Raw genomic sequence first — 15,296 nt, 5'->3', positions numbered from 1 at the left:
ACAAAGAAAAGGAAGATGAAGACACGAGGATTTAACAATGCCGGGAATCAAAGGCCACTGGAGATACAGAATTCATGAGGGCATCTTGTTCCAACCAATTGCATACTTGTGCATATGTGTGTATGCGTATGTACGAAAGACTCTTACCAGCTTCCTGAGCAATCTACAGCCTCTACTGCTAAATAAAAGAACTAAAAGTGTCAAGGCTTCATGAGAAGTATTCTTGAGATTCAGTTCAGTTCAGTCCAAAAGTAATGTCCAAATCTTTGCAACCCTGTAGACTGCAGCAAGCCATGGCTTTCCTGTCCATCACCAAATTCCGAAGCTTGCTCAAACTCATATCCACCAAGTTGGTGAAGCCATCCAACCATCTGATCCTCTGTTTTCCCCTTCTCCTCCTGCCTTCAATCCTTCCCAGCAACAGGGTCTTTTCAAATGAGTCAGCTCTTCACATCAGCTGGCCAAAGTATTGGAGCTTCAGCTTCAGCATCAGTCCTTCCAATGAATATTCAGGACTGATCTCCTTTAGGATGGACTGGTTTGATCTTCTTAGAGTCCAAGGGACTAAGAGTCTTCTCCAGCACCACAGTTCAAAAGCATCAGTTCATTGGCACTCACCTTTCTCTATGGTCAAACTCTCAAATCCATACATAACTAATGGAAAAATCATACCTTTAACTGGACAGACCTTAGTCGGCAAAGTAATGTCTCTGCTTTTTAATATGCTGTCTAGATTGGTCATAGCTTTTCTTCCAAGGAGCAAACGTCTTTTCATTTCATGGCTGCGGTCACTGTCTACAGCGATTTTCGCGTCCAAGAAAATAAAGTCTGTCACTGTTTCCACTGTTTCCCAATCTATTTGCCACAAAGTGATGGGACCAGATGACATAACCTTTGTTTTCCAAATGTTGAGTTTTAAGCTAACTTTTTCACTCTCCTCTTCTACTTTAATCAAGAGGCTCTGTAGTTCCTTTTCACTTTCTGCCATGAGTGGTGTCATCTGCATATCTGAGGTTATTGATATTTCACCCGGCAATCTTCATTCCAGATCGTGCTTCATCCAGCCTGGCATTTCGCATGGTGTACTTTGCATATAAGTTAAATAAGCAAGATGACAATATGCAGCCTTGACATACTCCTTTCCCCTCTGGAACTGGTCAGTTGTTCCACGGCTGGTTCTAATTGTTGCTTCCTGACTTGTATATGGATTTCTCAGGAGGCAGGTAAGGTGGTCTGGTATTCCAATCTCCTTAAGAATTTTCCACAATTTGTTGTGATCCACACACAGACTTTAGTGTAGTCAATGAAGCAAAGTAGATGTTTCTCTGGCATTCTCTTCCTTTTTTCTATGAACCAACAGATGTTGGCAGTTTGATCTCTGGTTCCTCTGCCTTTTCTAAATCCAGCTTGAACATCTAGAATTTTTTGACTCACATACTGTTTCAACAGCCTAGTTTGGAGAATTTTGAACATTACTTTGCTAGCATGTGAAATGAGTGCAATTGTGTGGTAGTTTGAACATTCTTTGGCATTGCCTTTCTTTGGGATTGGGATGAAAACTAAACTCTTCTGGTCCTGTAACCACTCCTGAGTTTTCCAAATTTGCTGGCATATTGAGTGCAGCACTTTCACAGCATCATCTTTCAGGATTTGAAATAGCTCAACTGGAATTCCATCACCTCCACTAGCTTTGTTTATAGTGATGCTTCATAAGGCCCACTTGACTTTGCATTCCAGGATGTCTGGCTCTAGATGAGTGATCACACCATCAAGGTTATCTGGGCCATTAAGATTATTTTTTGGTATAGTTCTTCTGTGAATTCTTGTCACCTCTCAATACCTTCTGCTTCTGTTAGGTCCATATCATTTCTGTCCTTTATTGAGCCCATCTTTGCATGAAATGTTCCCTTGGTATATCTAATTTTCTTGAGGAGATCTCTAGTCTTTCCCATTCTGTTGTTTTCTTCTATTTCTTTGCATGGATCACTTAGGCTTTCTTATCTCTCCTTGCTATTTTTTGGAACTCTGCATTCAGATAGGTGTATCTTTCCTTTTCTCCTTTGCCTTTCACTTCTCTTCTTTTCTCAGCTTTTTGTAAGGCCCTATCAGACAACCAATTTTCCTTTTTGCATTTCTTTTTTCTTGGGGATGGTTTTGATCACCACCTTCTGGGCAATAATGAACTTCCATTCATAGTTCATCAGGCACTCTGTCTATCAGATCTAGTCCCTTGAATCTATTTGTCACTTCCACTGTATAATCTTTAGGGATTTGATTTAGATTATACCTGACCTAATGGTTTTCCCTAGTGTTTTTCCCTACTTTCTTCAGTTTAAGTCAGAATTTGGCAATAAGGAGTTCAAGATCTGAGCCAGGTCAACTCCTGGTCTTGTTCTTGCTATCTGTATAGAGCTTCTCCATCTTCGGCTGCAAAGAATATAATCAATCTCATTTCGGTATTGACCATCTGGTGCTGTCTATGTGTAGAGTCATCTCTTGTGTTGTTGGAAGAGGGTGATTTTTACGACCAGTGTGTTCTCTTGGCAAAACTCTGGTAGTCTTTGTCCTGCTTTATTTTGTACTCCAAGGCCAAATTTGCCTGTTACTCCAGGTATCTCTTGACTTCCTACTTTTGCATTCCAGTCCCCCTGTGATAACAAGGACATCCTTTTTTGTGTTAGCTCTAGGTCTTATAGGTCATCATAGAGCCATTCAGCTTCCTCTTCTTTGGCATTAGTGGTTGGGGCACAGATTGGATTACTGTGATACTGAATGTTTTGCCTTGGAAATAAACAGAGATCATTCTGTCATTTTGAGATTGTACCCAAGTACTGCATTTCAGACTCTTCTGTTGACTATGAGGGCTACTCCATTTCTTCTAAGGGATTCTTGCCCACAGTAGTAGATATAATGGTCATCTGAATTAAATTCACCCATTCTGGTCCATTTTAGTTCACTGATTCCTAAAATGTCAATGTTCACTCTTACCATCTCCTGTTTGACCACTTCCAATTTACTTTGATTCTTGGACCTAACATTCCAGATTTCTATGCAATATTGTTTTTTACAGCACCAGACTTTACTTGCATCACCAGCCACATCCACCACTGGGCATTGTTTTTGCTTTGGCACAGCCTCTTCACTCTTCTGAAGCTATTTCTCTACTCTTCTCCAGTAGCATATTGGGTACCTCACAATCTGGAGAGTTCATCTTTCAGTGTTCTATCTTTTTGCCTTCTCATACTGTTCATGGGGTTCTCAAGGCAAGAATACTGAAATGGTTTGCCATTCCCTTTTCCAGTGGACCACATTTTGTCAGAACCCTCCATCATGACGTTAGGGATAAGGTTACCCTTACTGAGCTGCATGTCTGTCTAGGTCCCTGCAGCAAGGATGCTTCTGTAGCTCTCAAAGTACTTCTGTGTTTACAGTGTTGGGTCCTCTTGGCTTTCCCAAAGAGAGTCATTTACAGACAGCATACCATTCATCCTTTTTAATTGGCAGCAACCCAGCTCATTTCTATTTAATTCTAAAGTAAGAAAGCTATGATCCTTAAATGTGTCAAGCATCCCTCTTCATAAAGAAACAGCTGAGAGTGAACACTCTGGTTCCCATTTCACAGAAGATTAAGCAAGACCAGAGAAGAGGGTCCTAAATGTTATTATAAATTTTCATTGCAGAAAGACCTAAGAGTAACCGTGTTCACAAGATCTTCTTACATTTTTGTCTTGAAGGCTGGACTTATCCCTTAGCTTATGATCAGAAAGGTCCCATCAAGCATGCTCAGGTGCTCTGGCTCCTTCTCCTTGATCAAGGGTTCAAAACAGTCCACTGGTTAGGACAATGAGTGAAAAACACTAAGGATAAAATCCAGCATTTGGGGGGGGGACACTGGGACAGTTTCAGTGGCACCCTTGTTCTCCTCAATAACTTCAGCCCTCATCACACACTGAGTATAAATAAGCCAATAAATAAGCCAAGATGGACACGGAAATTGGTGGAAACCAAGATATCCTCATGAGCTCTTTATTTCCAACGGCCTTTGGTTCCCTGCATTGTTAAATACTCAATGACGAGAACTATAAGAAAAAGAAAACCCAATCTGTAACATTTCTGTAAGCTGATTTTTAATAGCATAAAATACTTTCCCTATAGCCAATCTCAAAGTATTCATAATATATCTTACATGATATGGATCAGCTGGGGAAATTCCTGAAAATTCCTGTGCTGATGTCAGTTCCAGCACAGTACTTCCCTCGATGGCCAATAAACAACACAGAATAGTTATACTTGGTGAGAAAAGCGATATACCCACAGGACGTTTCCAGACAATGGAGAGGTCATGGGAATGGGTTGTGTGTAAAGGTGAGAGAATGGTATTGTCATAAAACCAAGAATGCTTGCTCAACCCACCCTATTTTCAGAGGGTGTCTGGGTAATAAAGATCAAATGATTAGATCAGATCACCCCTTTTTAACAACCATGAACAGGTCCTCAAAAGTCAATGTTGCCTCAGAAAATACAAACTGGGGCCTCATTTTTCTGCCTTTCCTTCTTTTCTCAGCACTGATGGAGCAACTTGTTGGGGTAGTAGAGGGTAGTTTTTAAAAGAGAGAGAGAGAGAGAGAGAGAGAGAGAGAGAGAGAAGGGATTTCAAATGTCGGCTCAATGACAGAGAAGACTAGTTTAAATTGCTTTAATGAACACTGTACCAGTATCATCTGGAACTTAGTGACCTAGTATTGCCATGAATACCATCTACTATAAATTCAGCTGCATGACCCTCTTGGATACTCTCTGTCATCTCTGTCCTGTTTCTGCTTTGGAAATATGCAAATCTGGATTCACACCCCATAGCATAGTATGGGAAAGGCCATCAGCTTCAAAATCCAGCTTTATGACATACTGGCAATGTGAAATTAAGACAGCTACCTAAATTCTCTGAGCCTCCATTTCCCCATTTGTATAAAGGAGATAGAAATTGTTTCTAAGGTGTAAGGTGTTAAATATTTAATGACTAGAACTATAAGAAAAAAAAAATAAGAAAACCCAATCTGTAACATTTCTGTAAGGTGTAAGGATTCTGTACATGGTGTAAGGATTCTGTACATGGTGTAAGGATTGAATTAGACAACATATGCAAAGCCTATAAAGTCATCCTTGACCTGGGGATAAAAACATCTACTATGCAAGGTCATTATCATTGTAGAGACACAGTATAGAAACTCCTTAGCACATGCCTGCACAAAGGGGATCCTCAACAAAGGGTATTATCAATTCCATTGAAAAAGAAAATCAAGTTCTCTCTACCCATTTTAGTTGGGTAGATCAATCAGGAGTGCAGAAATGAGACACACTGAGGAAGTAAGTCATAGTTACAGTTCTTTTGTGAAAAACCTCTGTCATGCAATGTTGAGAGACAAGAGACAGAAACCATTGTGGGAAGTTCCATTTAATTCCTATCTCTCTTATTACTGTCCATAATGCAAACCATTTTTGAGGACTTGATTTCTATTAGGTCAAACACTGAATCACATAAAATACAATAGAGAAAGTAATACAGCTCTTAGCTTTGAAGAAAATGAAGTGAAGAACTATATTCCTCACAGTAAGGAAAGCTGGAGGATTACCCACCAGGAGTATTTGGCTGATGTCAGCTCTTACAGAATGACCCGAAGGACTGTTTAGGTTTTCAAGGTACCCAAACCAAAAACATTTATGGACTGACTCAAGACATGCAGCACATGTAACCAAATCTGATCAACCCTTGGCCCCTCCTACCCACCTGTCAATCATCTGAGCAGAGGGATAATTTACATTCCATAAAAGAAGCTATTCATCTCCAGACACAGAAGTTGCTAAGAGGACAATGTGATGGAAAGTGGAGAGAGGATATTCTGATTAATCATCTAACCCAATAAAGAGCTACTCTTTTATTTCTGGTGATTATGACTCATCTGCCTCACTCCCAACAGACCAAACTTAATACTGCTTTTATAGTTGAGCAGCTTCTTTCTATGGATAAGCTTTTAGGAATCTTTTCCGCTCTAGGAATACCCCTCTTACAAATAAAAAGGAATCAGAAAATTACTCCTGAAAAGTCCATAGACATTGTTATTCTATTCAGAGGACCTTGAAGTTTAAGGGACTGTAATTCTCTGTGAGGCAGCACCTCCCAGGGGTCTCAAGGGAACTCTTACTCCCTCTTAAACTGGGGGGGGGGTGCAAAGTCTGACCTGAACCAGGGCCATCAATCAAGCTCTTCCTTGACACTTTTGTTCACGATGTACAAATGCATCTGCTGTGAAACACAGCGACACTGTGGGGATGGAAAGGAAATACACAGGAGAGAAAGTTCATTTTCTTCCTAATTCATCAACGGTTTCATCCCAGAAAGACACATACTTGTCTTCTTAGCCCACATGAATACCAAGTGTCAGTTTGACAGCTCTTCCCTCTGTCTTGGAAGATGCTACTTTCCTCTGAACCACTCTCTGCTTCTACTTCCTGTCCTCCTTATCCATCTTGCACCTGGGTGTCAGAGTGAACTTGAAAAGATGAAAATCTGACCCAAATCTCTGTCCTCCTTAAAGCACCCACAGAGTAAAGACCAATGACTTACACAGAAGGTCTGACGTCAACTGTCTCCATCCTACTGGGCCCATTTCATCCACAGTCACATCCCCACATGCCCATTATTTCAGCCAAATGGAGCTTCTGATAGGTGCTCAAACTGGCCAAGCTCTTTGAGCTTCCACCTCTCATCTACCTAAAACATATCCTCCTTCAGACTCAGTTCCAAGTCTGCCTAGAAAATCTCTCTTGAGTACCCACCATAACCCCAGGCAGCATAGCAGCCCTTCTCCCAGACAACACAGCCAGCTCCATGCTCACTCTAGCGCAGGGGTTTTCACTCGGCAGTGTAGCTATTGGCTGATCTCCTACAGGTCTATTTGTTGTCACTGGAGAAGAATGAATGACATGAATGAATAAACAAACAAATAAACACGTATTGTAAAAAACACCCCAGTAACACAAGGACAAGAGGATTCAAGCTGCTGACTTGTCCAGACTCATGCCACCTCCTAGATCCACCACTGTATTTCCTTCTGACTATGATTTGCCTTTACTTTTTAGACTCATTTTTAGCCTCCTTTCCTTGTCAAATGGTTTCACTGTCCTTCACAATTAGGGTAGTTAGTACCATCTGTGTCCATAGGCTATCGCTGAAAAGGCGAGTATGAGTAATGGCCCATACCCCAGTGTCAGGAAAACAGAAAGGACAGGCATTTGTATCCTAAAAGGTCTTTTGCCATAATATCCAGAAAGAGTAAGATGACTCAAAATAATTACAAATAACAGTCTCCTGCACAAAGAGACTGGTGAGTCATCACAAGAATGGAAGAGAATCTGGTCAATGGAGTAGTAACATAAAAACCACACTGATGACTAGACTGCTTTCACAGATGAGCAAATTAGGACACTCTAAACTATTACGTCCCCATATACATGTCTACACTTTGGTCAACAATTTATTGTACCACATAGACATGAACTATGATTCCTATAAACTCTTTCTCCTTTGAAAGGGAACTTTCAGATCATTTTGCTACATATGAAGTCCCCATGTAAATTTCTGGGAATTTATCCCAGAAAATCCACATAGTTCTTACCATGAAAAACCCTAAAGTCTAGGGGTAGATGCAGCTGTCTAGTTTTATCTAAAAGTATCTGGTTACAAGAAGCTCTGACAACCTTGAATTGTCTCTTTTCTAGATCAAATCCTGCCCTCTTTTATCTCCTGTTTACTTACAGAGTAACATGGAGTAGCCCTAGTTAGAAAACTGAATAGAATGTCTAAAAACAACAGCCTTTCGCATTACTGAAAGGGCCATTCATATATGAAATGGAAAGCTATTGTACAGCTACCTAGGACTTCAAAGTACTAACCCAGTGTATGCTCTTTTTGCCAATTTTATGACATATTAACATATTGCTGAATCTGCTAAGCTGAGATGAGGAAGAAAGAGTGAGAGTAAAAATGGCTAAGAGAGACTTCTGCTAGTTGATACCCACCCAAGAGAGAGACGCTTGTGCTGGTTACTGACATGACATTTAACAACTCACTGCAAAGAAAATGATCTTTTAGGTGAAAAGTAATTTTTTTTTTTTTTTTGCTGCACTGGGTCTTTGCTGCTGTGCGTAGGCTTTCTCTAGTTATGGCAAGCTACTGCGGCGCATGGGCTTTGTATCGACTTAGCTTTTCTTTTTGTGGAGCACAGGTTATAGGGTGCAGCCTTCAGCAGTTCTGCCCTTTGGGCTCAGTAATTGGCGCTTAGAGGCTCTAGAGCGCTGGCTCAGTAGCTGTGGTACATAGTCTTGGTTGCTCCGCAGCATGTGGGATCTTCCTGGGCCAGGGCTCAAACCCGTGTCTCCTGCACTGGCAGATGAATTCTTAACCACTAGACCACCAGGGAAGCTCCAAAGGTATTATGTTAAAGCTACCTCCAGCTACCTAATTCTAACAATTGGTGCTGATTGTGCATTGACAGAAGCCATCCCAGGCTCAATTCCCCCACCCCCCTTAACTCTCAGCTGAAAGACGGCTAAAATGCTGGGTCTCGTCTGGCTGTTCTGCATCAAAGTTCTGACACGACAGGACAGATGAACCATTACAGACTTTGAAAGGTGCCTCTTTGAATGGTAGGAGAAGCAGTTTCTGCAGTAGATATTCACTGATATCTAACATGCAGGCATTTTCAAGGGGATTCAGGATAAAATCGATACATCGATAGACCTCTTCCTCCCCAAGACTAATTTTTTCCTGTGGAATCACAAAACAGGAAATTAAAGTGCTACATCAAAATCCCCAATAGGGGACATAAATCTCTAGAATATTTTAATGACATTAATATCTCCCAAATGCCTAAAAGATGTCTTTAAAATGAGTTAAGAGAAAAAGGCATTCTCTTTCATAAGTTCCAAACACTCAAAAGTCCTGCTCTGAGAAATGACCTTCCTGACCCAGAAAAAAATAAATTCAGAACACAAGTGGGCTTCTTTTTTTCCAAGTCCAGTCTTCTGTCTGGAATGAGTAAATTAAAAGGAGCCTACCCGTTCCACGACAACTACTTGGAGAGACACTTCCAGAAATGGATTAATATGTCTGTGGGTCATCACCACATAGGGTGCTGTCAAACCTCTTTTATCGCCCCCAAATGGAAACACATTCCCATCCCCAAGACTCCTCGCCCATGCAGTTCTTTTTCATGCAGCGATCCGGGCTCTCTGCCACTGTCTGTAAAGAACACAGGGTTCAGCCCCCTCCTCACGACCACCGCTGTCCAAGAGATGTGACAGCTTGAAGGCCTCTAGAGAAAAGATCCCAAGGGTGACACAGAACTTCTTTCAGTCCAAAGCGGTAATGGGAACAAGAACCTTCTCTACCTTGCAGGTCAGCTTTGGTCAACGCAACTTTGTTAGCGAAAGAACAGAAGAGGCGAAAACAATAACCAGAGGTTAGTAAGAGGTGGAGTAAACGAGGGGTCACATCACAGAAATGAACACACAATCGGCATAACCAACATCACTCGGACAGACACTTGAGATGCTCCACAGGTTTCTCCAGAGACAGCACAGACAGGGAATGCACAGACCAGGGGTGGAGCAGGCCTCGGTCATCAAAGCTGGGACAGCAGAGCAGGGGCGGGGGAAACACCGGATGGGACAGAGCATAAGCAGCTGCACAGGAGCCTTCCCCCAACCACACGGCAACCCCAAGGCAGATGGCCCAGGGAAATGATTGCCCATCGGTCAGGATTAACAGCAAGAGGCGTAGGACGTGGCCAGGCTGAAAGACACGTGTGAACAACCAAACAGAGCCCACACAAATAATTCTGCACATGGAGGAGTTGAGCATGGAAGAGTTGCTGGAGAGCACCCCTGGTAACCTCCTGAAAATGCCACCAAGGAAACTGGCACCAGAACTGGGCACTGCTAGGAAGGTGATCTGAGGACACCCACCATCTCAACTGGCTTAATTTATAAAAAATGGAGCCAAACCCAAACAGCAGTGGGCAAAACGGCACCCAACCCAATGCCCTTTTTATTTCTTTATGCCAGTCTCCAAATGAAGCACATGCGTTTCTCTCAGATGTTTACCATCTGCAAGTGTGGAATCGAATTTCTAGCCAACACATGCCTTGGTTTCTGCAGCAAAGCTGGCCTCAAGATAGAGATATTTACCAGCCAAGTATTGAATCAGACAATATTAAAAATCCCTAGCACAAACTGAGAGGCTGTAGGTCACAGTTAGATGTTGGCTAAGCTGTCTAGAAATCATGCTCAACTTTTAAATTATGCACTCCACATATATTAAAAACATAAAATAAAAATCTAATTCAGGATTTGTTTTTATCTCTTATTATAAACAATTGAGAGCCAAAGAGTAGTGGATTGATGAACCTTTAATTTTGGACTCTTTTGTGTTAGATATGATAGGGAAAGTAATACAACTACTACTTAGGGATCTTGAAGGGTCATTACGAATGACTGACAAGAACACACAATATATCCTAGCCTGTATATCCCAGCTATGTAAGAATAAAACACATCCACCATCTTGGCGAGATTCAGGTTTTAGTTCTTTAGTTATGAATCCTTATCCCCTACCTGTTTCCTATTCTAGGCATAGAAATGATACATCAAGAAATGTGTTCTGTTTCCTATGACTCTGCCTAGTTGTCAAAGGGCCTTCTTGAGGGTCCTGTACCATGTACAGAGATTCAGGGTGAGGACGCTTCTTTTTTTGGAGTCTTTCCAAGGTTTTGTGCCCTTCATTTCACTCCCCATGATCTTTCCCAGTGTTCTAAAAAGCTCCTGGGATCTCTTACAAGGTCTTATTCACAATAATGCAAACTTCCGATGACAGTAATTTATGCCTTAACCCACTTTTTGGCCATTTTTCCTGGCCCCTTACGCTAATTATCTCAGTCATCTGTGTACAATAAACAAGGGCTTTCTTCCCTGAGCACTCATCCTCCACTTCCCGCCACGCAGTGGGGCACTGATAATGCACCATGGGTAACCATCATAATTATCTCCATGGCAATAGAGTGCAGTGTTATTAGGCCCATAGGACTTGCCATAGATGCGGGTGATAGAGCCATCCAGCCGCAATATTCAGCTTTGAACAATCACCCACACTCACAGGAAGGTCAGAACCCATCATCATGCTTGTGATTAGTCAAGATGCAAACCGTACCTAGAGCTGGAGGTAGGGACAGGAGCATTTTCTCCAACCAGATGGGCAATTTCTTTTCCCTAATGTTCCCACGACTTCCCCTAAAGCTCTCTGACGTGGGGTCTATTCCACCTTTACACTATATATTTTTATCCACTTTTACAAAGGTTGGCTTAGACTTTCTTTGAATCCAATGCTACAACTTCACCTCCTCATACCCCAACTTTTATACTCTATAGAACCATGCCTCCAATACAGTAGTGATAGATGCGAATGGCTGTTGAGAACCTGAAAGGCATGTGGTCTGCACTGCGTGTGCTGCAAATACAAAACACACATTTGGTTTTGAAGGTTCAATATGAAACGTAAAATGTCTTACTAAAAATGTTAAATTGATTATATGTTGAAAAGATAATATTTTGGATATTCTGGGATAAGTTAAACTGTAAAATTAAACTTTACCTGTTACTTTTAATCTCTTCTAAATGTAGCTACCAGGAAATTTAAAATTACATATGTGATTCACATTATATTTCTATCAGGCAACGTTGCTATGGAGTTAAATGGATGATTTCTGTTAACATCTAAATCTGCAGAATTGATGGCCTGATAAACATATTTAACATTTGAAGGGTGTCTTGTGCTTCTGAACATGCGCTTTTATATTATGATTTGACTTGATATGATTAATCATTCCAGAAAAACTTGAATGCCTGTCATTCCAAAGTCTCCTAAACTAAGATACTCAATTTCCAAATAGGGCATCTATTTCAGGATTTCCCTTAATACCCAAAGGAACTGAGGGCAGGCCAATATGACAAAAACTCTTTAGTGAATTTGTGCATTTTCAGGAGAAGAGAGCAAAGTGGCTAACTTTAAATGGTTGGTGATACCCAACTTCATGTCTGTCCATGCACACACCCTGTATTTGGCCAACAGAATTTAAGAAATATTTCTGGCTAAAAGAAAACTAGAAGGATTATAGGGACAATAAGCCTTATTACTAGGGCAAAATGGTAATAAGAAACTGACTGTTAGGTGAAGGGAAAAGATTTCCATACTACAGATCAGTCTGGGAAGTTGATCAGAAGCTTTTTATTAAAGGGTGCTTTTAGATGGCAAGTGAAGGACTGAAGGTGATGAAAAACAGGAGTGATAAATGAAGCTGAACAGTTAGGAGATGAATGAACAGGTTTGATGTGGTAAATTAATGAGGGATACAAGAAAACACAATATATGGCACAAAAGACCACGTCGCTCAACCAGACAAAAGAAAACACGGGCCCTGGTGACTGGTCAGATCATCCTCTTGGACTCTCAAGTTAGATTTGAGTCACCTTTTCAACCAACACAAGGAGGCTGGGGAAGGCTGAGAATATCTGCTATCCCCTGCTGGTTAAAATGAGATGGATTTTATTGCAAAGAACTGATTGGACTCAAAAGACCTATAAAATTCAGTTAATATCTCAAGAGACAGTGTATTACCTACAGAAATAGGCTGAGCATGGTTTGTTGTGCTGCATGGGTGGGCATGCAATGCTATTGAATGTCTCAGATGAGATAAAATTTGTAAATACTAATCCTACCTCTTACTGAGTATCTCCTATGTATGTACCACGGCATTCTACATTTAACTCTGACTGATATATATTACTTTCCAAGACACATTTTATTGTCTCATTCTACAGATGAGGAGACACAGTTCGGAAAGGTTAATTAACGTGCCACAAGCCACAGAGCGGACAGGAACTGCTGCTGCTGCTGCTAAGTCGCTTCAGTCGTGTCCGGACTGTGTGTGACCCCATAGACGGCAGCCCACCGGGCTCCCCGTTCCTGGGATTCTCCAGGCAAGAACACTGGAGTGAGTTGCCATTTCCTTCTCTAATGCATGAAAGTGAAAAGTGAAAGTGAAGTCGCTCAGTCGTGTCTGACTATTCGCGACCCCATGGACTGCAGCCCACCAGGCTCCTCCATCCATGGGATTTTCCAGGCAAGAGTACTGGAGTGGGGTGCCATTGCCTTCTCTGCAGGAACTACTACCTGGACCCAAATCCAGATCTTTACAACATCAAAGCCCATGCTGCTCCACTCCACCACACTGAGAAACTGCCTAAGGATGCCTGACCTCTAAGTACTCAATAACTGTTCCTTCCCTCCCCCCATCAAGGCATTCTGACATCATTTTCCTACCTCCCGCTCAGTCTGCACTAAATATTGCAGCCAATGTTAGCGACATACATTTTATTAACGGTGACACCCATATAGAAGTCCCCGGTTTGTGTCTCCTCATGTACTAAGATATCAAGTAAAAGTCCCTGATACCTTTTCAGCCATGCAGGAAGCAAAGACATGAGTCAGGAGAAGCCTGATGTCAGTGCCAGGAAAGGTCCTCTATGGCAAGGTGACCCTGAGCGGACATGTGCCAACATGCATTCCCGGAGCCTGCGGCACATGTCTTGACATACTCAGCCAGAGACAAGAGGACACCGATGGTGACACAGGGTCAGATGGGGGAGGGGATGGAAGCTAAACCGATGAAGGAGCACTGGCAAAGGCAGCAAAGAGGCTTGCAACAGGGCTGCAGCTTAAAAAGACAGGTGGTACCTTCACAGCCACGTTCGATCTGCCCACTGCGGTGGAGGGCATCGTTGATGAGGTCTGGCAGGCGCCCATTCAAGTCCACTGACGCCAGGCAGCCCTGGAAGCCATCCCGGGAGGCCACGAGCTTTGGGAGGTTGCTGTACATGCCTTGGGCCAGACCTGCCATGTAGAGGTCACCTGGAAAGGAAAATGGGTAGGAAAAGCAAATGGGTAAAGGGAGCCATGTCAACGGAAGCCAAGCCCACTAGCCGTTGCCCAGGTAACAGTAACACAGCTGGCGGAAACAGCATCCACAAAATTATTGACAGGGTTTCCACACTGTATAAAAAAGAAACTTAACATGTCTTAAGTGTCATTCATTTTATACGCATCATCTCACAAATTGTAATCACCATATCCATTCCATGAGGTAGCTATTGTTTCCATTATGATGAAGTAAAGATTAACAACATTTTCAACAAAACAACCATTTACTGAGTCCTTTTTATGTGCTTGTTATGGATAATATGCTGAGAATTTTATAGACATTATTTCATCAAAACTCCTAACAGCTCATAAATGTAGTAACAATTACTATCCTCATTTTGAAAAACTAAAGTGTATAGTAGCAGAAAAAAGGCTAAAAAATTTTACCAAAGTCGCACAGGCAGTAAATGATTTAGCTGAGATTCCAAAACCTATATGCCTTCCTCTGCATTATGACCTCTCCATGTTTTGTAATTCATCACTCAGTTCCCACACGCCCAAGGTTTACAGGGAAAACAGCATTTCTAAGGAGTGGTCAAAGGAAAACCTGAATAAACTGCATTCTGGTATAATTCAGTGTAGTTGAAACAGGATATACATGATGTATCGAAACTGCACGGCGCCTCCTAAAGTGCAGGTTACTGCTGGGAACAGCCTTTCCACCGAAAGCTCTAAGAAGGATAAACGTCTTTACAAGCTTTACCTTTCAAATCCAGATTTTTGGCACCATTGATAACTTGAGTGACCACCTTAGTGTCCACTTTCAGGCTGTGGGTGTTACTGTTGTCCCGGGTGATGACGACGTTGTGCCACTGGTTGTCATTCAGGGGGCGGTCACTATTGCCTTTGATCACATTGGGGCCATTTCCAAGGTCAAACACGTAGTGTATGTACCTGGGAGACATCACAAGCACCCAATGACTTGAGATTGCCTGGAGCAGTTTAATGCAGTTTAATGGCAACGTGTACATAACTGACACTGGGGGCTTCAAATGCCCCGAGAGAGACTGGCACCATGCAAGAAAAACTAAAGCTTGATTAAAGAATAAAGGATGTGTGCTAAGTCACTTCAGTCGTGCCCGACTCTTTGCGACCCTAAGGACTGTAGCCTGCCAGGCTCCTCTGTCCATGGGCTTCTCCAGGCAAGAATACTGGAGTGGGTTTCCATGCCCTTCTCCAGGGGATCTTAAAGAATGGTCAGATCCTA

General features: G+C 42.1%; 1 protein-coding gene across 15 annotated transcripts in view; it reads right to left on the bottom strand.

Annotated features, from left to right (window-relative positions):
• The window catches only part of NRXN3 (neurexin 3), a 1,842,793-nt gene that overhangs the window by 954,851 nt on the left and 872,646 nt on the right, over positions 1-15,296 (bottom strand). For all 15 annotated transcript variants that reach the window (XR_009601311.1, XR_006060480.1, XM_060418434.1 and 12 more), the window contains 2 exons: positions 14,793-14,983; positions 13,847-14,020 (listed from right to left, as the gene is read on the bottom strand). Coding sequence is in view for 13 of the 15 variants with exons in the window: in XM_060418434.1 (XP_060274417.1) it covers positions 13,847-14,020; positions 14,793-14,983 (365 nt within the window). In the remaining 2 variants the exon portion in view is untranslated. The remainder of the gene's footprint in view (positions 1-13,846; positions 14,021-14,792; positions 14,984-15,296) is intronic.

The sequence above is a fragment of the Ovis aries genome, chromosome 7 (assembly GCF_016772045.2).
Source record: "Ovis aries strain OAR_USU_Benz2616 breed Rambouillet chromosome 7, ARS-UI_Ramb_v3.0, whole genome shotgun sequence".
Lineage (NCBI taxonomy): Eukaryota > Metazoa > Chordata > Mammalia > Artiodactyla > Bovidae > Ovis > Ovis aries.
Note: the sequence above shows the minus strand (reverse complement) of the source record. Positions and strands in the feature narration are given on the sequence as shown.